The 25,010-nt window shown below is 38.8% G+C and overlaps 1 protein-coding gene across 1 annotated transcript; it reads right to left on the reverse strand.

Annotated features, from left to right (window-relative positions):
• Window positions 1-1,782: 1,782 nt before the first annotated feature.
• LOC124172661 (chaoptin-like) lies at window positions 1,783-23,617 on the reverse strand. Its single transcript, XM_046552117.1, has 5 exons — window positions 22,155-23,617; window positions 16,584-17,232; window positions 9,622-9,906; window positions 4,478-4,689; window positions 1,783-2,022 (listed from the first exon to the last, which is right to left on the reverse strand). The coding sequence occupies exons 1-5, from the start codon at window positions 23,534-23,536 to the stop codon at window positions 1,854-1,856; spliced, it is 2,697 nt and encodes an 898-aa protein (XP_046408073.1). The 5' UTR covers window positions 23,537-23,617; the 3' UTR covers window positions 1,783-1,853.
• Between the last annotated feature and the right edge of the window lie 1,393 nt (window positions 23,618-25,010).

Genomic DNA, 25,010 nt, shown 5'->3' on the forward strand with positions numbered 1-25,010 from the left:
AGAGTTTGAGGGTTTTAGGTGAACCCTTCGAGGGATACAACGCACCGGGACCGGGAACCAAGCCAGTGGATTATCCGCCCGATAACCTGGGGAGGGGGAGGAGAGGAAGGAAAAAGGAAAGAAGCGCCGCCGCGATAGAAGCCCAACGACGTCTCTTGGAGAGGAAAGGTGCGGAAGGGACGGGACGAGGGAAAGACACCTCAACGCTATAGAAGCGAAGAGGGCCCACTAGATAGCGAAACCAAGCATAAGGGATTAATGTGCCAGCGATTTTAGTGGGTTTTCTTATAAGAAGAAAAATCCCTCTATCAAATCGCTAGATAGCATCATTGACAGAGAACCAATGCCGCTGGTAGGGTTACAAACCATGAAAAGAAGGGAGAATAACTACACTCGGAGTCAGAGATAATGCGAAGTTGACGCAAGAAAGGGTCGAAAGAAGTTGGTTCTGAGACAGCGTGATAATCAGCGAAACACGTTCTGACGAATGTCCAAGATTAACACTCCGTTCGGAGGGGACGTAAGAGTCTCCTGGCGCTCAGTACAGCAGTCATGCTATGGAGATAACTCCGCCGTCTCGAAAGGGGTAAATAACTTTGTGCGTGACGGTTCATTCTCTGTTTTCTGTGGATTTCTACCAGAGGTTTTATTTTTTCACGCATAAACTTAGGTCCTACTCTACAGATATATGTGGAATTATAAAATTTTCTGTATTTTTCATCAAGATTATTTAATTTTACCTCCAAAATTTGAGTGACAATAATGTTTTGAGGCAAAAATAATTATTACAGATACGTGAAAATAGCATTTTCATTTTTAACCAATCGCACTTTCAAGAACAGTTTATCGCATTTTGTAGCGTCAATTTTTTTATTTTCATAATGAAGCGCATTACGATAAAATGTAGTGAAACACAGTTATGTGGCAAAAGACAGAATATTTCAAATAATTATTTTGTAGAACAACAATAAATTATTATTTTTCCTTCTTACCTACACCTCGTTTATGTATTCCTTAATTTAGGCATTATTTTAACATAAATAATAAATTAAGGAATGAAAAATATGGTGGCGGAGGTAATATAGCTTGCCCGCGCTCCCTTGTAGTTCGCAGACAAGTAGAGTCCCAGCCAACTAGCAGCCGACCAGTCCCTCACATGCTTTAAGCGGTGAGTGTCGGTGGAGCATTTAAACTGCGCTCGGCACAAAATGTATGAATTTCGCCATCGAAAAGGCAAATTTGCGTAAAAATATCATAAAAGTCCAGTCATCGCATCTATGTCGCATTTATTTGCGCACATCGCATCTATATCCCATTTGCGATTTTCACGCATCTCTAATAATTATACACCACAACTTGGTTACAAGATCGTGTAAAAGACCACGAAACAATTGACCCTATATCAAAGTTTCACAATAAAAGGGCTATTTATGTAATCAATTGATAATACTGGAGGAATAAGCCGTTAAGAGTTTTCGTTAAATGTATTTTTTATAATATAAATGGTTTAATTAAAACTGGATTCATTACCATTAGTTTTGTTCGCGTTCAAGACTTTTAAACAAGGTAAGATGATTCATTGTTTCAGTCAAATAAACAATGAATATAGCTATATATATTACACGACCCAATTCAGTGAGAAATAATTTCATACAAATCTCTTCATCAAAGTTCAGTGTAATACCTCTTTGGCGCCAGTTAAGCATAGCTTAAAAAAAACTTAAAAATATAATTGCTGGTTAAGGAAAAAGCTTTGTAAATTACAAAGAAATAACGTGGAAAAACAATGTCAAAATTTTATTTATCAAGAATGTTCGGCAGATTCCGCATAGTATCGCCAGAAACCACGAGTGCTATGTCGGTGGATCAACCACTGCTTCCATTTCGGTGGTGTTGGTCGCCGTGTGCCCGGACAGTGGCTCAACTCCAGTGTCATATCCACAAAGACCAATCATTGGCAACCAATGATAAGCCCAAGAGTCCACTTCCGCAACGGCCTTCCCGTTGACCGAGTCTGGCTTCCTGTAAACACGAAAAAATTAATTAGAATTTCAAACGGAAAATTAGAATCCAAATTGATCCCCTAAGATTGCACGTGATGGAAAGGATGGATATCCTACTCAGACTCACTTTTTTTTATTTTTATCCTTCAAGTATCATTTAAACCTACCGCTGCTTTTCTTTGCACCTTTTAGTACATGATTCTGCCACCGCAGGACACATGTGTTTTGTTTTACATTCGTAAAACAAGATGGATGACACAACGGCAGGCAAGATGATTGAGCGTCGTCAAGTATTTTCACTAAGCCATGTATTCAGTTGTTTAAATCTAATTAATGATGTTTAGAAAGAATATATTGGTTGAAAATAATGAATGACGATGGAGTATTCTTGATGATAATAATTTCTTATTATAATCGCTGTGCATAAAAATTATGTTCTAAAATCTAAAATCGTAGTGCATGGTCGTGTACACAACTGTGAACTGTTTGTTACCTTATAAATGTTTATTTCAAAGTTCACACTGTCGATATTTTTTCCATCCACCCTGATTATCTAAGAAGCCTGAAACATAATTAAACAGCTCCGAGTCCTATGGACCTGAAGAATCAATAAGCAATTAAAATCACGTCGTTTCCACTGCTCATTTCCCTAACAAAACTCAACATCCCTAGAACATCCAGACAATATTGCCAGGGTTAACAATTGACATCCGTGCAATATCCATGTCAATCCAATCTATGTCGCATGGATATCAGGGGAGGAGGATAATCTTGAGGGGAGAATGTTAGTTTCGGCGATAGAGAAAGCACTTCGTGATACGAAGACTAGGAAAGCAGTAGGCACGGACAATATCACGTGTAAGCTTCTGAAGAATGCAGGGAAGGAGAGTAAGAAAAGGGTTTTCGAACTAGTACGCAGGATCTATGAGGAGGGATGTTGGCCGGAGGATTTCGCGAAGACGGTTGATTCCGCTACCGAAAACGAAGAAAGCTGTGGATTGCGGAGATTATAGGAATATCAGCCTAATACCACATGCGGCGAAAGTGGTATTGAGGATATTGAACAGATGAATGGAGGCGAGGGCAAACGAATAATTGGGCAAAGATCAGTTTGGTTTTAGAAAAGGGAAGCCAACCTGTGATGCACTTGCAATAATGATGTCCCTCGTGGAGAGGAAACAAGAATATTACCAGGACGTATATGCGTGTTTCGTGCATTTTTAAAACGCGATTAATAGGGTGCACAGGGTGAAATTACTGAATATCCTTAGGAGAATAGGTGTAGATTGAAGGGATAGACGACTGATTCGTAATCTGTACATGGCCCAGACTGCGCAAGTGAGGGTGGAGGACGGAAAATCTGGGTGGATACGCATTGGCCAAGGTGTGAGGCAAGGCTGTCCTCTATCGCCGCTGCTTTTTAACGTATACTCTGAGGAGATGGTGAGAAAAGCGTGGGACGAGTTGGAAGTTTGAGTGAAAGAGGGAGGAATTATGTTTAAAGCGGTATGATTCGCAGATAATCAGACGCTGATTACCCAGTCAGCGAGGGGACTGTAGGCTGTAGTGGATGCGTTAGACGAGCTGAGCGAGGAGCATGGGATGAGGCTTAATCACAAGAAGACTAAGGTAATGCGATTTTTAAAGCATCGCAAGCGAGGAATGTGAGACTCAAGAGTAGGAGAGGAAGAAAAAGAGAGCAGGTAGAGGAAAAGGGACGAGAGATGATTGGAGGCATTCGAGATGTGGGTATGGAGAAGGCTAAATGGACATTGAGGAAAAGGAACGACGAAGTGCAGGATATGGTTGGGAAGATGAGGCAGCTTTTAGATGAGATGCGGAGGAGACAGAAGTTATGGATGGAGGGAGTATTCAGCGGGGAGGGGATGTTGAAAAAGGTGTTAGAGGGTAGAATGTTAGTGAAACGAGGGAGGGGAAGGAAATGAGTAGGATTTTTTAGATAGATTGAAAGGGAGTAGGTCTTACAGTGAATTGAAGAAGGCAGTGCTGGAAGGAAAGGGGGGCTCCCAGATCACTTCTTTAGTACCGCATAGAAACATACCTCAATTGGTTGAGTACTATAGTAATTATAATTTTTGAAAATATTGTAAACAAATTTGTGGGATAAAATTTGAAAAACTATGTACGTCCACAAATAAAATACAAATAGGCACCTGTTGACAAGCATTGATAAGATTGGCAGGACCTGGAATTTTATAATATCTTGATATTTTAAAACTCATAATATGTTTTATTCTTTTCTTCACTTTCTTTTGTTTGCGTGAGATGACGTTTGATTCTTTGATCACAGTTATAATTACTTTGTAAAAACTTCCTATAAAATAAGTAAAATAACTTATTATTATTTATTATTATTTTTATCATTACTATTACTATTTTTATTATTATATAGCGTCAATGATTGTGTTCTCCCTTTAGTGACGCTTCAAACAAGTTACAATGTAGATGCTTACGAACAGTGTAGGTCCTGTATATCGATGACCGCTGGCACTACAAGCTTGTGTCCATTGAGCCTCTCCAACGCAGACGTTGGCCTCATTTCCAAGGAGGCGTACCGCAGGAGCTTGAAGACCTCGCAGTCGCAAACGAAAGGGTTGTGTCCCAGAAGTAATTTGACACGGGAGAAGTGGCTGCCTATGTCACAGCCTGGGATCACAACTTCAATCTGAGAGGGAGAAAATGACACAGATGAGAATATTACCTCTGCAATATAACCTGAATGTTTATTTTCCGCATGAAATTTGCTTTTCCTCTTATTTCTACAGAAATTGAAGAGATAAATATTTTTAAACCCAAGAACGGTTGAACTTTCCAACCCCACCAAAACCGCGGCATGGGAATTTTTTGTCCCATCGACAAAATACGTTGATCCTGTCACTTTTAAGTATAATTGACGGTTTTTTTGTGGTTTGTGTGAACAAAACACGTGTTTAGGTAATGTTTAAAATGTTTTATCAAGTATAACTAGGAATACAGTAAACTTATTTTGACAGCAAAAGTGTTGTTTGTCAAGAAGGGCGCAGCGCCGGGCAGAGGTGACGCGGCCGGCGCTGCGTGAGTAGGCGGCCGGCGCAGTGCACAGATTATTCCCTTCAGCGCTTCTACCTGGCAGAATAACGGTATCTGTGCATCGATCCCCTTTGTAACAAACTGTTATTATGCTAAATACAAAATATTTGTACAAAATAAAACTGAAATTGTATGTTTTCCCCATATGGGACAAAAAAGTCCCATCCCGCGGTTCTAGGCATATCGTCGTTTTTTCTCGCGAACCAAACATCGTACAATGTTTTCGACATAACCATTTGAAAGAGCATAAAAACTGAGTAAAATTCAGGAAATTTCAAAGGGATCAAACCACTAGTGCATGAATGGAAAACATTTGCAAAGGGCGATGGGACAAAAAAGTCCCGTCCGCGGTTCCAGTGTTAAATTATCGTAGCGTTAGTGCAAATCCCATGATACGTAGAAATATAGCAACTATTACATGGAAATCATTTTATAAAAATATAAAAAATTTTGCACGCATTCTGAGTATTGGTGTAATATAAGGTCGTGTTATCGAAGTAGTATTAAATTAGTATTAAAAAATGGAACTCATATTTCTGAATGCCACTACTCACTCATTGTAAAATAGCACCAAGACTTCGTCAGCGACCACGGCTGAGATTCAAGAGTGATATGAAAAACAGGTGAGTGAGTTCAAGTGTAGCATGCATAAAATACGTTACAAGCAGCGCTCAGCACTTGGAAACACTCTTAGATCAGGAAATAATTAAAAAAGTCAGATGCGTCTCAAATTAAACAGTGTGACTGAAGGAGATAAACTCAGTCATTACCCAAAGTTTGAATTTTCAATATATTTTTATGCACCTACGAAATATATTCATTATTTTTTTAAGTTGATCATTTATTTTCTATTTATCATGCAAGCAGACCACCCAGCGTGTCTCGCAAAGGATGGTAACCATAGAAGTGAGAGATTTAAAACATTAAAATCCGTGAAATATCTTCGAGTTGGACTCAATAATGATTTATCCTGGAACAAGCATTCAGGACGTACTACGTCAAGCTAATCGTAAATTGGGATTTGTTAAAATAAGGAGAGTACGGCGAAAATGTGAGAGAAATTAGCTTCTTCTCCCTCGTTGGAACCCATGTAGAATACGCTGACAGTGTTCCAGACCCTCATGAAAAATGCTTAATAAAAGAGTTAGAACGCGTACAAAGAAGAGTGCCAGGTACGTGAAAAGTCGATACGATAGTCATTTTATTGTAACTGACCTCTTATATAAACTCGGATGGCATTCTCCGTCAGAGTGTCGATTGAAAAATGGACTACACTTATTAAATAAATTCAAAAATAGTGTATTTTCTATCGAAGTTAACCATATCTTACGGTCGTCAATATACCACGGATGATCTGATCCTATAAAGAAAATGAGAGAGATATACATACTTAAGAAAAGAGATATCAGAATGTATTTTTTCCACAATTAATAACACTATTACGGCAGTGTTAGAACTCACATGAACGTTACCTAACTTTTAGTGTAGCCTACTATCTTATGTATTACTTAATGCCTGTTTCTACATTTTTTTATTACTACTTACAGCAAGACTTGTGTGTTCTTGGTATATTGGCAGACTACCTTAACGAGTAATTGGCGAGATTATCCTATGCATGAATGTGGTAGTGTAACATGTTAGTATGTGTAACGCATTTGTACCTTGTGTGGTGTGCCTGTAGGAATCCCATTGCATGTCATATGCTAGTGATTGATCACCCCCTGCCAAACATCATAGAAGTGCCTTTCAGAGTATTATGTAGATGCAGTTAGATGGAAGTCATGGCCACGTGGCTGAATTATTACGTAAAGGAAGAAAGCAGGCACGGTGATTTCATACACAAGTACTAACTGCGACACGATGGAAGAAACGATTTACTGATACCGCGAATGGGATCAGCTCATGTTCTGCTCTACAACATTGATTGTTGTGTGTCCGTACTTGCGTAGAAACAGAACATAGTTTGAACGCATACTCCATCTAAAAGGTTTGCATTAAAAGGATAAAAATCAATGGACAGATTTCTTTCGGTTATTGTCAACCTTTATGCGTATCAATAGGTTTGCCTACTCAACAGGATGTCCAACCAGAGAATTTTTTATGAATTGACGTAACAAAAGATAACGAGAAAATCGCGGAAAGGACGCGTAGGACAGAGACAAAAGCAGCACTAGGGTGTTTTGAAGCATGAGACGCAACTATATTGCTAAGTTTGGCTGCAATCCGTATGGAAACGCTTTGCAGACAGACAAACATGCATCTTATTTTATTCATTTAGATTTATGTTTTTCTATATTTATGTTAAGAATATCTCAGTATCTCTCATTCAAGCATGTATTTCATAAAAAATCGTTAATTTTTATTTCTCCCGTGCTACTAATAAATTAGTTTAATAAACTTTTTTTAGTTTCACTCTGAAATTGCGTCGATAATAGCTTGGTCTTTTCTGACGAATAGACCGTATTTTTCTGAATTCTAATTGATTTTTCTGATGGAAGTATCACATTTTTTCGAAGGCAGTTACATTACCATATTGAGTATGTAGAGCAAATCAACTATAATAGTCAGCTCATTAGAGGAAAGAGGATAGAGTTGAAAAGTCATCAGAATGAAAATTGCTTTGGCAAAGGAGACGTCCTTTAACAGGATGGAGCTTATGAGAGGATTGTTATGCAAGAGTGTAAAGAAAAAATTAGTGAAGATATTGATTTGGAGTCTACCTCTTTACAATACCGAGACGTGGACACTTAGGAAGAAGAACTGAAGTCGTCCGAGATGTGGCTAAGGCGAGGAAAGCAGAAAGTAAAGTTGACTTGGAGGAGGAGGAACGAAGTGCTGAACATGGTGGGTGACGAGAGACGGCCTTTAGAAGATTTACGGAGGAGTCATAAGGTATGGCTGAAGCCAGTATTTGGTGAGGAGGGGATTTTGAAAACGGTGTTGGAGGGTAGAATTTTGGGTAAATTAGGGAGAGGAAGGAAGGAAAAAGGATTAGGGAATCAATAAAAGGAATTGGCGTTACAGTGAATTAAAGACGGAAGTGATTGATGATAAGGTAAGCTCCCAGAATAACTCTTAAGTCCTCCATGGAAACCTACCTTAATCGACAGAATACTGTAATAATTATCAGCGTATTCTTAATGGGGTCTAACGAGAGTGAAGTAGCTAATTTATTTCACTTTTTCGTCGCATTTTCCTAATACTTTTCAACCAAACCCAATGCACGAGTAGCTTGGCCTGTTATTAACCGATTGTTTTCTCCATGATCAATCATTATTGAGTCCAAATGTTAGACATTTCACGGACTGTAAAGTTTTAAATTTCTCATTCCAATGGTTACCATCCTTCCCGTGTAACTCCGGGTGGCCTGCTTGTAAGATAAAAAAAAACAAATAATTTTCGTAAACAAGTGATAAATTTTAGTTTTTGGACGGATTATAATGAGAATGAAAACTCAAATTAAATTTGAGGAAAAGTTTATCCTCTCCAGTCACACAGTTTCGTTCGAGATGCATCTGTATTTTTTTAATTATTTCCTGATCTAAGACCGCCTCCAAGTGCTGAGCGCCGTTTGTGACGTATTCTATACATTCTACGTTTGACCTCAATCAGCTTTCCATATCACTCTTGAATCTCAGTCGTGGTCGATGACAAAAGATTCAAGTTTTCGTGTCACTAATTCTAATTGTAATGCAGCAAGTTACATTACCTTATCGTCTGAGAGTTACAGAGGAGAGAGAAAGTATGGATGAGGAGAGTTTTTAGCGAGGAGGGGATGTTGAAAACGGTGTCGTAGGGTAGAATGTTGGGTAAATGAGGGAGAGGAAGGAAGAGAAAAGGATTCTTAGATTCAATAAAAGGGAGCAGGCATCACTGTGAATTTAAGACGCAAGTGTTTGAAGATAACGGAAGCTCCCAGAATGCCTCTTAGGTACTCCATGGAAACCTATCTTAACCCGTTAACGCCCAGCGGTACCAAATGGTACCATCTGGTAGTGCCGTGTTGAACGTAACCTTTTTTTTATTTATCTTAATTTATCAGGGTTTTTGAGAAAATTAAATTGCTGAGAATATTTTTAATGACATTTTCCGAAAGTTTTGGTGTTTTAAAGCTGTTTTTAACGCATTAAGAACAGTTTGAAATTTGGGAATTATCAACTAGCCCAAAAAAACGGAATATTTTAGAGCAAGCATTTCATTTTCTTTACTTCATTGCTAATATGTACAAAGGTTTTTTATGTAATTACGATTTTTGTAGCCTGTTTATCTCGTATAAAGTATGATTGTTATTTGAGGTGAGCCTAATACATTGGTATTTTATGGTGCAAAATATGTCAGTGGTACCATAGGGTACCGCAAGGCGTAACCCTTAGTGGTAAAAGGATACATTTTTTCACCTAATGACTCAGAGTTTCATTGACATTTAGAGAAATTATTTCCACAAAAATCGCAGAAACTTTTTAATTCAGGAGTTACCGGGTTAATCGACAGTATACTGTATTAATTGTAGCACAACATGTTACATTACCTTATCGTCTGGGAGTTGCAGAGAAGAGATGGAGTTGTGCCTGAGGTCTATCGTCAGATTTTTCGAGCCTGGATATCGATTGAGGATGGGATTTAGATCTAGATCTAATAGAGTCGACCGAAACAATGCGAGGTCCATGTTTTCTCGGGCTCTGGTGAAAAGAAGATCTCCAAGCCACAGTCGTTTGATTTTGTTGTGGCTCAGGTCGACGTAACGCAGGTTTGGCAGATAGTGCTGGAACTCCGTGGGTATGGAGGCAATTTGATTGTGGGAGAGAATGATGACCTGCAATTAAATTTCAAAGATAAATCATTGTTAGAGATACGTGAAAATATCACTTTGATTGAAATTTTATTGCATTTTTAATTACAGTTTATAGCATTTTGTAGCGTCTACTTTTTTCTTTGTTTGACTGTTGTATCACTAGTATTGAGATGAAACGATTTATTTGAAACAATACGGAATAGCGTAAGTAATTTTGGGGTATTATAATAATAAATTTAGGAATAAGATACAAAGTGAATAATTAAGAATGATATTAGGGGGATTTCATCTCAAAACAGGAAGAGGGGTGACCGTTGCCAATTTATCTGAAAGTTATATATATATATGAAAGCAGTATCCTTATGATGGGTAATTGTCACCTTATTCCAGCTTTTAACTGGACCGTTATAAATATACTATCCTTTGAACATTGCCGAGTTAGGCCTCTGAGTAGAAAATGAAAAATCACATAAATACTGATTACTAAGGAACCATGACCCATAAAGTGTAAGTTGTCATTTCATTTTAAAGAAAACTTATCTTTGCATATTTTTACATAACTTGAAACCCATTTGAGACAATAATAAACAAGTACAACTTGTATAAACAATAAAAATAGGTCAATCTTTAACAATTTATCACTGAAAAGGACCTTTTATTTTCTTTAAAATTTCTCAGAAGGCAGTTAAAATGTTCTTCTATTAATCAAAATAAATAAGAAAAGGCATGTTTTTTATACTTTTTGTTATAAGGCATGTCAAAGTTAGGCATGTTTTCGAATCATTTGAAGGTATGCAATCTTGGTTAACAAGATTCGAAAAAAATGAAGTTTAATTCTACTTGGCACGCATAACGGATAAAAAGTTCATATCTGAATATGTTGCTACATCCATTCACTAAAATCAAGCTCAATCTTGTTTCTTTCCATGGCATCCAATGTGTGCAAAAACCCACCGCTACTGACGATGACGTGGAAACGATGTATGAGTCGAAATTTGCACAGAGTATTTTTCAATGGCACTTCACATAAGTCTTCTACTTTGGGCCATGTGGAACAATTCGATGGACCATGTGCGTGTGTGTGACCATGTGTTTGTTTCATAAACGAGTCACTAATATCATTCTCTTCTGTAAACACTGCAGTCATTTTAGAAATCCAATAGGTTTTTGGAAAACACGCAAGGAAGTCATTTATGGTGAGATCTTGAGTACTGCATGTCTTTATATCTGTATTTGTTAGTGTTACAGCTTCCTTGCTAGCTTGTGTGGTATGCAGAGCGAGAAATAGTGTCCCATGTCTGTTAATAACCCGGACATGAAACTGTTGATGCCATGCCCAATCAATATAGGCTTAAAAACCTATATGCCTCCACGATAGGGCGGATCGCAAAAATCGATTTTTTTCAAATCCATCTGGCCCAATGAAAAAAAGTTGTGGGACCGATCAAAAATAAGGCCTGAAAATTTTCAGACCTGTACGTGAACCCCTGACCCTCGCTCAAATGCAATTTAGGGGGGGAAAGTCAAAATTCGAAAAATATAATATTTTATGGTCATTCCCTATAGATTTTGCCGAGTTACTGCCCTCTAAGGGCGAAAATTTCGTGCACTTTGACGTATCTGCCACCGTTTAGCCACAAAATGCCTAATTTGAGTCCGCGTCCGCGAAGAAAATATTCCAACGCCCACGCAGCGTCGCGGATACCAGAGCCGCAGGCCGATCCCTTCCCCTCCACGCTCGCTTCTCCCCCTCCCACGCCTCTATTACAGCAAAATTCATTCCGAGCATGCTGCTAGGAGGTCGTTTATCTTTGATAATATAAATCAGAATATGGTAGAAGATAAAAAACGATGCGTAGTGAGACGACTTGTCCCTTATTTGGCGCCTCGTCGGCGTTAAACAATTCGATGTTACCAACTTTTAGAGAAGTGATGAAATATTCTTAGATCTGCGCACGCAGGAAAGGAGACTACGATCTATGAAGACGCCTCTCGATTGGCTATGAAGGTGTGCGAACTATGGTGACGCGCTTCTCTTCCATTATGAATGTGACTAAATGGATTTAGCGGTACCACAGGAAGTACTAAAACTTACGAAAATCGTCATTTGCCAAAAGTAGGGTTTTATTGAAGTAAAGACTCAAACAATTTTAAAGGAACATTTTAAATTGTGCGATATTTTTGCGTGTAAGTGCACATAGGAGCGTAAGGTTCCCCCAATGAAGAAGTATTTTGAGAGACAATCTGACGAAAAGATAAATGATGGCTGCTGGATTGAACCCTAAAGAAACTCGACAACTGAGGAAAAAAGGGAATCGTAGGAGAGCGTTGAGTCATCATCGTCAATTCTTGTACGGGAAAATAGTATCAAAAATTTTCTTCATCTATTCATCCGAAGAAAATTAAACTGGCGAGAAATTAGCCGATTTGTATCTCTACTTTCCTCATGAAATAAACATTAAGGACTATAACCTCAAATTGGAACTTCTTCGCGGAAAATGCGTCTGCCAACTGTGAAAGAGGTATATGCAAGAACCAAGCAACAGCAATTATCGTTCCCATAACTTTAGCTGACGCAAAAGTCATAACTTCGTAAGATACATCAAAGCTAGTGTACCAGAATTACTTACGTAGACAGAAAAAGATGCTAATTACTGTGAATAAGAAAAGAGAGGGGTCATCAAAGGGCCTTATTTTATTGGAATGAAAGACTATACTCTTGTCTGATGAAAAAAGGGAAGAGGACTTATCAATACAAGTTTGGAGGGGAATGTGTGGTGTTAGTTGAAGAAACAGGGTTCCTCTTTTGGAGGTTTGCCTCCCCCGTCGGAGGATTAGCAAAAGTTATAAAATCTGCGATTATCGATTCCTTTCCGAGTGAAAATTAGATACACAGAATCAAAAAGGATTTGATTATGATGGTACTAAGCGAATAGCGCCCAAAAAGGAGGCATCATCCCTTTGCTAAGTATAAGCATAATTACAACATCCCTTGCAGTGTGGGTAGACTCTTCTCGGGATTCCCACCGGGTTAATTTTTCCATAATGGCCAACATTTCAAGCTCCAACTGGGGGCTCATCCTAAGGGATAAATTTTGTTGAACCCCGAAAAGAATTTACACACATCATTCGCCGGGAAAGCATCAAATCGTATTTCATCCCTTACAGTGGTCTATTAACTAATTGCAATAAGTTGACTTGGATTTGCGACATAAACGTTGGGAGGGTAATCTAGGGACCCAATTTGCGTTTCTGCAAGGATGCGTTTGGCGACCAATCCGAGATTTTTTTAATTGCTGGATTTTAATATCGACGTAAAGGACTACCCGCTGATGATATATTGGAGAGAGACTCCGGTTCCTTCGGATATATCTGAGCTTAGAGCTGTGGAATTTAAAAATCTATTGATGAAAGTTCAAATTTGAATTTCAATATTCCTTTTATTATACATACGGACGAGAGATTCGCGAAAGAATTTACCAAAACTTTGTTGAAGGCAGCAAAAGACGAGGAATGACACCAACATAAGAAATACAGACTGGAAAGCAGGTAATTGAGTAATTTCTTCATGATTGTTCCTCACTGGACGATGCTGATACATCAAATATTAGTATGACCAACGAATAAAGACGCACTTGGTGTGAATTTTGGTGCATCTGGGGCGTTCGAGAGGGGAGCGGGGAGGTTACGCCGGCGGCCTTCACCCTTATTCATCCGTTTAGTCATAGCTGTCGGACAATACCGGAATAGAAGTGCATAGCCTAAGTTCCCAAACTTTCATAGCCACACGAGAGGCGTCTTCATAGATCGTAGTCTCCTTTCCTGCGTGCGCAGATCTAAGAATATTTCATCACTTCTCTAAAAGTTGGTAACATCGATTTGTTTAACGCCGACGAGGCGCCAAATAAGGGACAAGTCGTCTCACTACGCATCGTTTTTTATCTTCTACCATATTCTGATTTATATTATCAAAGATAAACGACCTCCTAGCAGCATGCGCGGAATGAATTTTGCTGTAATAGAGGCGTGGGAGGGGGAGAAGCGAGCGTGGAGGGGAAGGGATCGGCCTGCGGCTCTGGTATCCGCGACGCTGCGTGGGCGTTGGAATATTTTCTTCGCGGACGCGGACTCAAATTAGGCATTTTGTGGCTAAACGGTGGCAGATACGTCAAAGTGCACGAAATTTTCGCCCTTAGAGGGCAGTAACTCGGCAAAATCTATAGGGAATGACCATAAAATATTATATTTTTCGAATTTTGACTTTCCCCCCCTAAATTGCATTTGAGCGAGGGTCAGGGGTTCACGTACAGGTCTGAAAATTTTCAGGCCTTATTTTTGATCGGTCCCACAACTTTTTTTCATTGGGCCAGATGGATTTGAAAAAAATCGATTTTTGCGATCCGCCCTACTCCACGATGTTAAATGGTTTTCATATCGCGTGGAGTGAAGGATTAAGAAACTCATTTTTTTTCTTATCAGATGGCGGAAATATTTGTTAAAGAATGCATAATCTAGCGATGTTCTCAATCAACCTCTAAAGTGGCTCATTATCATCACTGGTCAACAATCCTAGGATTGGTTTCACTGTAGCTCTCCATTCAGTTCTCCCATCAGCTAACCGTTTCACACCTACGTACTTCTTCTCTTTCACATCTCTCTTTACTTGTTCCATATATTTTGTTCGAGGTCTTGCTTTTCCGTTCTTGCCTTCCACTTGCCCTTCGACGATTGTCTTCATCAGGCCATCATGTCTCAAGATGTGGCCTACAAGATTGTTCCGTCTTCTTATTAAGGTTTTCATGAGGCTTCTCTTCTCTCTTACTCCTCTTGATGAAGATCGAATGGATTGACCGAGATAGTAATGAGGAAGTGTTAATACCAGTAGGGAAGATGAGGAGCCTCATAATAACCCTAACGAGAGGACGAAAAAGCTATAAATGCCATATCTGGAGGCATGATTGAGACATTCGTCGAGGGACAAGTGGATGGAAGGAATTGAAAAGACAGACCTTGTAAAAAAATATATGGAACAGATAAAGACGGATTTGAAAGTGAACAAATACTTTGTCGCGAAAGTCTTAGCTGATATGAGAATTGAGTGGTGAGGATCACCAAATCAATCCTCTGATTGTTGGCCAGTGATCCCACATACCACAAATACGTCTCGGATACGTCTCTGAGACGTCTCGAATATCACATGTTACGTCTCAGAGACATTCTGAGAGCTTCAGAGTCATCTCTGAGACTTCTCTGAGATGTCAGTATGTCCAAAAAAATGGTCTATGTGACATCTCATGAGTGACGTCTCACATAGGTCTCTGAGATGTCTCATTAGACTTCGTACTATGGTATGCTTTAAATTTAGGCAAAAAAAATAAATTTAAATTATACAGTTATGGCCTACTTTTCTCGATCATTTTTAGCGACAAATTTTTGATGGATGACCTTTTGAAAATAAGAAACCCATATTAAATTATGTAGCAGCATGTGCTTAGAGCTAAGGAATAGAATGTTGAAATGCCTACCTACGGAGTGCTGTATTTTATAGATTTGGAATATTGACCTTGGGAAGAAGAGATAGGGAAAGGACGAATGCTTATGAAATGTCGGCGTGGAGAAGGATGGAGAGATTGAAATAGGTGAACAGATTGAGGAATAGAGTTAGTAAATAACATAATTGAGAACTGTTATGAAGGGAAAGGGGATATGGATAGGGAATATTTGAAGAGGGAAGTCGATTTCTAAAACAGCAGTCGAGGAAAAAGCGGAAGGAAGAGAGGGGGACTGAATGTAGGAGATACGGTGAGGTAAGAATGAAGGTACTTAGGCCTTGGACGGAGACGAATTTGGTGCTTGGTGACCTGCTAGTGAAGGTGAGAAAACAAGCGGATGATGAGCATGGATACCGAATTACCAGGTAACCGGGGGTACATGATTTTAGTTACCTACCAGTGTGGGAGAGAACCAAAAAAATATTCATCCCTCTATTCTTTCATTGGCATACAGACTGTCCCAGAGAGAAACAAATAATCAGCTGCAGCGTATGAGGGCGTGGTAGGCCTGTCGGAAAAGAATGCGAGGAAATGGAAAATTTTCGGAAGGAAGGGGGGGTAAGCGCGTTTTATATTTTCTCTACGACCTTTGACCTCCATTGTGACCCTCGGAGGTCATAAAATCAACAATACGGATCTATGAACTGCCTAACCGACTTTGGCACCCTTCGAAACCTATGGTTTGACACCTTGGTTGTCATGATGGCCCAACGTTTAGCTCTATGACCTGTGACCCCCATTGTGACCCTCGGAGGTCAATTACTGAATAATACTGTTTTTTATAATACCAATGACTTGGTCTCAGCACCACCGAAATTTGGTGGTACTAGCGAAAAGTGCAAACCTAAATGTAAGAGTTTAGTAGCAGTTTATGACAAAACACAATGTGAAGTTGATATTTGAGATATTAATGTAATGTCCTTTTCATTCTACTAAAAACGAATTATTTGTCCATTGCAATATTCTATTACACTGGATAAAGGATAAATATCATTATAATAACAATATTAGTTTGAATATTCGGTCTACGCTCAAGCCGATATATCGGCCCGTGGCACTAAGAGGGTTAAGCTACCATCCTGTGTACTCCAGGATCTTTCGATTTTGGCAATGAAAAAATAATCGGAAACCACCCTATTTTCTCACCTCTAATGCTGAAAGCCTGCATAGGGACGTCAAGCACCCCCAAACGAGCCTTGTGGAGTGCACATGCTCATAGCATCCATCCAGCTCGATCCGGTTGCGGGAGAGATCCACGTACTTCGTCTTCTCAAAGTGCCATAGCCTATCGCCGAAAAATTTGACCGATTTTAAACGGTTTCCAGACATGTCAAACGTCTCGAATGGGAGATATTTTACTTCCCTCTCTCTTCTTTCAGGTTTAAATGCAAACTCCGTGATATAGTTATTGCTAACGTTGAGGTGTTTTAAGGTTTTCGCGAAAAAAGCAATGCTTGGCAACATTGTTAAACGGTTAGACGATAGGTCGATAACTTCCAAATTGAGCAAATAATTTTCAAAGAGTACATAGTATTCGTCAAGCTCCAATCGACCATCTATGGTGTTAATCAGGTTGTGCGATATGTTGACCTCCTTCAGATTCCCTGCTTGCCATAATATGTCATATTTTATCCAGGTCAGATTATTTTCGGATAGGCGCAGGTTTGTCAACAGCGGAAGCGACAATTCCGGCACATCCTCCAGAAGATTTCTGCTCATATCGAGGACAAATTTGTTGCATCCCCACCGCTTCTCTTGGAATGGCTTGAATATCTCGTCTGGCAAATGGCGGATCCTGCAATGAAACAATGAAATTAATTATCTACATATTTTCGCATATCGACTAATTCTAAAAATTAGGGTTGTTCGAGAAGCACATATTGATCTCGAGTTGGGTAACGAGTCGAGTTTGGTAATTTCTTGGTAGTGAAAAATAAACAATACACACGCTCCAATATATTCCTCTTAAAAGAGTCGTGTCGCGAAATTAATATACCGAATTCTAAGCCTGACAATTAAAAAAAATTCATCAGGATATTTATATATTATAAAGGCCTTTATATATATTTTAGTTTTGTTTTATTTATTATCCTATATTTTACAGCAATTCGATATATTTTAAGAAAAAGCATATTCAATATATATCGAATGTGAGACTACATACAGGACATATTTCCATTGGGCACTGTGAGAAATACCAAGATGTAACCTTTCATCAAATTTCATTGGTGCAAGGTATATACTAATCAAGTTATGCCAATTTACGTATTTGCCTTGATAATCGAATCAATATTTCGATTATACTGCCATCTGTACTGTAAAATCTGCAGTGCTATGGATTTTAATTCCAGTCTATGGTCATCTACTCTATAATTCCTGGTCAACAATGCCCGTGGATGTAAAATCCTATATGTTATAGCAATTCGATATATTTTAGGAAAAAGAAGATTCCATATATATCGAATGTGAGACCACACACAGAATATATTTCCATTGGGCACTGTGAGGAATACCAAGATGTAACCATTCATCAAATTTCATTGGTCCAAGGTATACACTAATAAAGTTATGCCAATTTGCGTATTTGCCTTAATTTTGCAAATGAGGAGCGTTGATGTGGAATTTAGAGATCAGGTGGATAAGAATTTTAGAGATCAGATTGAGGAGCATTTTGAGATGAATGTCTCAAAATGTGGAAGAATTGGCATTTTCCGCGAAAACCTTAAAGTATCATATTTTTCATCCCTTCCTTCAGAAAACTTAACAACCGCAACCATTATATGGGAGTTTAATTAAAGAAAGTGGGGAAGGGTAAAATAAACTTTGCAAAAGGAATTACGAGCACATTGCGCTGAAATCGAAAAAAGTTGGAGAAAACCTCAAATTCGATATTTTTTTTAGTACGGAAGTTGAAACTTTGCACAGATGTTGCCAATACATTAGTGAATTTTTTGTGCTAAGCTTTTTCATAGGAAAATTTTTTAAAGAAATTGCTTGGCCTCAAAATTTGAACAAAATTGCTCTCATTTAATTTTTTCTCGAAATTCAACAACTTTAAACTAATGCCACACCTTCTGTAGTAATTCAATAGAAACAAAAACTTACAATACTATTATGAAAGTTATTGCTGTTAATTCTTTGCAACATCCACGACTCATTTTTATTATTTATAAGCGATACGATATGAAATGGAGGACTCTGTTTTTCGTCGAAATTTTGTGTACGTGTAGGATAATAAAAAAAAGGATCACGGAGTTACCTCGAGATTTTTACACCTCATACACAACAAAATCTATAGAGTATGATACCAGCGGGGGAATTGCGACCACCAGTGACGCCGAAATTAAGATCGGTTTTTTGAGGTAACTCCGTGGTCTTTTTGAAGTGAAAACTTCTTTAGCGGCCTTAAGCATTTTTGCGGGATGGGGAAAAAGCATAGAATTCGCGTGAGCGTCACCGACCCGACACCGCGATCGCTACAGCGAGATTTACATTTCCGTCATAAAATTCGTCTCTCAGTATCACATCCTCGGTAGTATAGTGGTCATTTTCCCCGTCTGTCACGCGGGAGACCTTGGTTTGATTCCCCGCCGGGGAGAATTTTTCTCTCAATCTCATACAATTAAAAATATTTCACAATGGATATTTCAACTACGCAGGCTGACTAGGTATAGTAAATAAACTTTGTTAATATAGAGACTGTTAAAGTCTTTTTATTTTAAAAATATTAAAATTGAAAATAAAAATCTATGGTGCATATTGTATAATTTAATTAAAGATAAAGAGCTCGTGCATGAATGTGCAGAAGAGTATACACGCTATAAAAATACAGTTCAGTACAATTTAAGGCAGTTTCCTTTATGTGCATAGTGAGCAATTATAGGTTTGAAGCATATTAAATAAAAGAAATAAAAACATATTATACTTTAATGTATAAATGATGCTACTTTCTTTTCATACACATCGTATTTTTAATTTAATAATAAACAGTTTGCTGAAAAAAAACCATTTCAATATTGGATGAAAAATGAGTGTTACTGGAAAAATTAGTTCTTTAATAATACTAAATCTATATAAAAAATACATGGGTAATAATTATTACAGTTTTCACTTCTGTCAGCCAGTCTCACGACTGCCCCGTTTTTTTATAATCCTACGCGAACAAAAATTTCGACGAAAAACAGGGTCCAATATTTTGTATCGCGTTGACGATAAGTATCGCAAGAAAGTGAATAAATTAAATGGTATGAAGTTGAAATGAGGTGTGATACTAAGGTATTATATCGACCTAAAGACGCCGGTTGGAATACTGGAGAAACTGTCGTCGCAAAGAAAATCCACAAGGTGAAACCCAGAAGCATGGAGACATCATTTAGACAACGCCGCAAAAAATACGCATCAACTAAGATTTTATAGTTTTTGAGTATGGGATGAGGATTAATCACAAGAAGACTAAGGTAATGCGGTTTTGTAAAGTATCGCGAGCGAGGAATGTGAGACATAAGATCAAAGTAGGTGGGAAAAAACTTGAACAGGTAGAGCAGTTTAACTATTTGGGCAGCACATTAGAGGAAAACGGACACAGTAGCAAAGACATCAGGAAGCGAATTGCACTAGCAAAGGAGGCGTTCATGAACAGGAAGGAGCTTCTGAGAGGATCGTTGTGTAAGAGTTTAAAGAAAAGGTTAGTGAAGAGTTTGATTTGGAGTGTAGCTCTCTATGGTGCCGAAACATGGACACTGAGGAAAGAAGACGAAAGAAGATTGGAGGCATTCGAGATGTGGGTATGGAGAAGAATGGAGAGGGTGAAATGGACGGAGAGGATAAGAAACGACGAAGTGCTGGATATGGTGGGTGAGGAGAGGCAGCTTTTGGATGAGATACGGAGGAGAAAGAAGGTATGGATGGAGGGAGTACTCGGCGGGGAGGGGATGTTGAAAATGGTGTTAGAGGGTAGATGTTGGGGAAACGAGGGAGGGGAAGGAAAAGAGTAGGATTTTTGGATAGATTGAAGCGGAGTAGGCCTTATGGTGAATTGAAGAAGGCGGTAATGGAAGGAAAGGAAGGCTCCCAGATCACTTCTTTAGTACTCCATGCAAACCTACCTTAATCGGTAGAATACTCTAATAATAATAATACAATTAATCTGCTTTTAAAGATTCAAGGTCTGTCATCTGTCGGGCACCGTGGCCAACAGCGAGCTGCGAACTGTGCCGCTCGTTCGAAAAATCGATCTTAATTTCGGCGTCTCACGTGGTCGCAATGCTTCTTTTAGTATCATACTCTGTAGATTTTGTTGCACAAGTGGTGTAAATATCTCGAGGTAACTCGGTGATCCTTTTTTTAATAATCATACACGAAAATGCACGAATACAAAATTTCGACGAAAAACAGGGTCCGTCATTTTGTATCGTATCGGCCACAAGTAATGCAACTGAGTCGTTAAAGTTGCCGAGAATTAGCAGTAATAAATTTCATAATAATTAGATTGTAAATTTTTGATTCCATTGAGTTACTGCAGAAGCTGTGGCATTAGTTTTTAAAATGCTGAATTTCGAAAAAAATCAATTAGGGCAATACTTGCGAAATTTTTTCATCTTTGAGGCTAAGTAATTTGCTTGAAAATTTTACCCATAAAAACCGTTTTGCGTCAAAAATGCACTAATTTATTGACATCATCCGTGTAAAGTTTCAATTTTCGCACAAAAAAATCGATTTCGAGGTTTTGTCCAGCTTTTTTCGATTTCAGCCCACTATGAGGTGGTCCACTCAGATTACTTCAAATACATCGCCAAGTCGGAAGACGGCAAGACTCAGCGGATGACTAAGAGGTAATCGGCGCCCACCTCGATGACTATGGTGATTGACTGCTACGTATACAGCGAGCTGAAATCCCCAGGTCAAGGCGTTGGAACGACGTATCGACATCAAAAACGACACAATTACCTAAGACGAATCTGAGCTTCTCGCGGTGAATTCCATGGATAAAAGCTTTTCGAGTTTTCAACCTGGTCACAACTCATCATCATCATCAGCCCTGGTGATGTTGGTAGTCTCCCAACAAAACATCGGCATACGCCATGCAGACTTCGAACCGAAGGGACACCAGAGAAGTGTTATAACCGTCATTACCTGAAAAGCATTTCTTTACGGCAAATTTGGGAACTTGAGCCTGAATCACATGATCATTTTTTTCGTCACGAAAGCGATCACTATCGCCATCTCTAGGGTGATCGTCAAAATGATCGTCATGGGCAATTCTTTTTCGCGATCGCGAAGAAGAATTGCCCATGAAGATTCCCATCGCTGTGTTTCATCACTCGTCCTGTCGCTTTTTCCGTCGCTTGAAACCGTCCCTAAAACCCCATATCAGCCAATCAGAACGCATGCCCGTATTATGTGATTGCAGCGCAGCGTTTGACAAATGTGGGAACGACATAAATAAACAAACACGCTACATATATTTTCGTGATGTGGGTCCTATGACAACGAGCTGTGATATTGGAAATGATGCGAAATGCGACGGCGGGAGGGACCGTGTGATTAACAAAAATGATCACTAGGGCGATCGCTTTTCGCGACGGGGTAAGTGATCCCGATAGTGATCACTTTCGCGACGAAAAAAATGATGGTGTGATTTAGGCTTTACTGGCCTCGACAGCACATTGAACGAAACTACTCGACTCGAATCGACCCTGAATACTACTAGATACAAACCTGTTGTCGTTGATATATATGTAGCACAATGAAGTCGACGCACTGAAGAAATCCAAGTCTAGCGTTTCAATGAAATTGTGGGATAGGTCCAATTTATCTAGTCTGGTGTTGTTCCTCAGCAGTGCCGCCGGAACGTTGGCGAAGAGATTATTCGAAGCTAGGAGTTCGATCAGATTTTCGTTCCGGGAAAAGATGTCTTGAGGCAAGTAAGTGATTCTGTTGCTGGAAATATTCAAGAATTGAAGTCCGTCCATGCCGTAGAAAGCATCATCTGGCAGGGAAGATAAGAGATTATTGTCTAGAAAAAGATCCTTGATCAATGACGAGCCAATCCATGCATTATTTAAGTTTGCAGGTTTTTCTTGAATTGAGGATAAGTTTGGAAACTTTTCATCGGAACTCAAAACTTTTTTGTAGGTTGGTGCCATCCCTTCCGGTGTGAGTCCCAAAGTTACAAGTTTGTTACCGTTGAGGGAAACAAGAGACAGGTGCGGCATGTTGCACAAACATTCCTGAGGGATGAAAGTTATCCTGTTGTAACCTGCTAAGAGAAATTCAAGTTTTCTTAGGCTACATAAGCTCGTCGGTAATGTTGTGAGCAAGTTTTCTGATAATTGGACATGAGACAACTTCTCCGTTTTGAGGAAAACGTCGTCGTCTAAGCTTTTTATCTCGTTTTTACTGAGATCTATAACCTCTAAACTCCGCATACTGCTCAGAAAACTGCGTCCGAGTGACTTGAGCTTGTTTTGCCGAAGATATAACGACTTCATCGCTTCCATATCCGCGAAAAATCTTTCCGGCAAATCTCGCACCTGCGTATCTATGATTTGAAGGTTTTCCAGCCGTTTTGATGTCCCAGAGAGAAGGTCCTCGTCTAATTTCGCCAACTTTGGACAGATGAGTATAAGCCTCTTCAGTTGCTTCAGGCCACTCAAATGCTGCTTGGAAAGGTGGACATTTTTCGACTGCTGGCAGTTTATCGTGAAACTTTCCAGAGGAAGGTCTTTCCAGCCTCCAATAGAACCTGTACTCAAAGCTCCAAATAACACTGACTGACTACGGGACGGAGCTGAGCAATTAGACACATCCAAACGGGCACTGTCTGTGTACATAAAGTAAGGCGCTGAGATGTTGGCGTGTAGTATCACTGGGAGATAATGATATGGGTCTATCTCGATTTCGCCCATGCACTCCATTTTATAGTACACCGGCACACCTGCTCCTGTCCATCGGCTTAAAAAAACCTTGTCTTCGCAGACGATAAAAGAATCTGGACTCCTCATTTCGAAACACAGACATTTGGGTTCAGCTTTACAATGAAATCCCATCATAACCCCGTCTTCGCTATCAGTTTCCAATTTTTCTGAGGAGCAACCCATGATGGATATGACGGCTATGAAGATATAAAAGTGTCTCTGGCCTGTGCTCGCATTGCAGCTGCTTCGCTTTGTGGCTCCAGACATTTTCCGAACCTGAAATAAAATAAATAATAATAATAATCTACATATATATGTAAAACAAAGCCGAAAATCGTGTTTGTTACAGCAATTATAAATCGAAAATGTCCGCACCGAAATAAATGATACTCGTTTGTTTGTTGATCCGTCTCAGCGCCAGATAACAACTAAAACATTTAAAATAGAAAATTTTCACGAAAAAATTGATCTTAATGTTAAACCTTTTACTGCCACCGGGACGACATATCGGCCCTCGTTGGTTGAGCGAAAACTGCCAGGTTTAACATTTTAACCCATAAGTAGGCGCACCTCACTTTGTGACGTAAGTGGGCGCGTGGGGTCTTTTAATACCCCATGCGGAAATGTTTATAACTTCGCCGAATTTGTTTATTTTACACTGCTATATTTTACGATAGATGCTGAATGTTGGATAATTCGACTTAAGTACCTTTAATTATTTCCTATTAGTTGAGCTAATTAATATGATCTCTTTTCTTCTATTTGCTTATTTCACTATGTGCGGTTACATAACTCATGTAATTTATCATTTACAAACGTTTTAAACGGTACATAACATTTTAATGCAACATATTTTTCTCTAAAGACATTATTTTAATAAATTTTGCTGAAAGAAATAATTTATATTGTTATTATATAGCAAATGTTTATGTCGAATTATGTTCACTTTTTTATCTCTGAATATCATACTTTAACATCTAGGGAGTAGTTCATTATCGACTAAAGATGTATTCAAATCAAAATATCAATTGTTCAGAATTATGTTATATGTAAACAATTTTTTTCTTATTTATTTAATTATTAGAACATATTTTTTCAAATCGCAATTTGAAGGGCTTTATATAATTATATACTGCACATAAAACTTTATACTCTGTACTAATATGGAGGGTTACAGCAATAATTTCAAAAACAATGAAAATTTTTAAGTAAGTCATTTATTATTTTCATTTAAATGATTAAACAATGAGGGCATACAGTTTTCATATGTTTTAAACACAGTTTTTGAACAGCGGCTGCAAAATTGGTTTGTTTTTTTGTCCATATTTCTAGGGCAAATGGTGCACCTAGCTCTTATTTTCACATCAAACTCACTGTGCCCCGAAGATGTTGACCCTGAAAGTTTCAAAACTTTCTCACGAAGAGATCTAGGTACAGAATTGCATGCTGCTCTTTTCCTAATCTGTGCATAAACGAGTTCTCGACCAACCTCTCTCAGAAATAACCGCCGAACCAACTTACGTTCGGCATTATTGGACATATAAATTACTTGCGCGTTGATGCCTGCGATATTTAGAATCCTAAAAAACATAACTAATGGCCAACGTTTGCAACGTCTCGCAGTGCTATACGTCGCATATATTTCGTCTACAGTGAC

This window comes from Ischnura elegans, assembly GCF_921293095.1.
Source record: "Ischnura elegans chromosome 13 unlocalized genomic scaffold, ioIscEleg1.1 SUPER_13_unloc_2, whole genome shotgun sequence".
Lineage (NCBI taxonomy): Eukaryota > Metazoa > Arthropoda > Insecta > Odonata > Coenagrionidae > Ischnura > Ischnura elegans.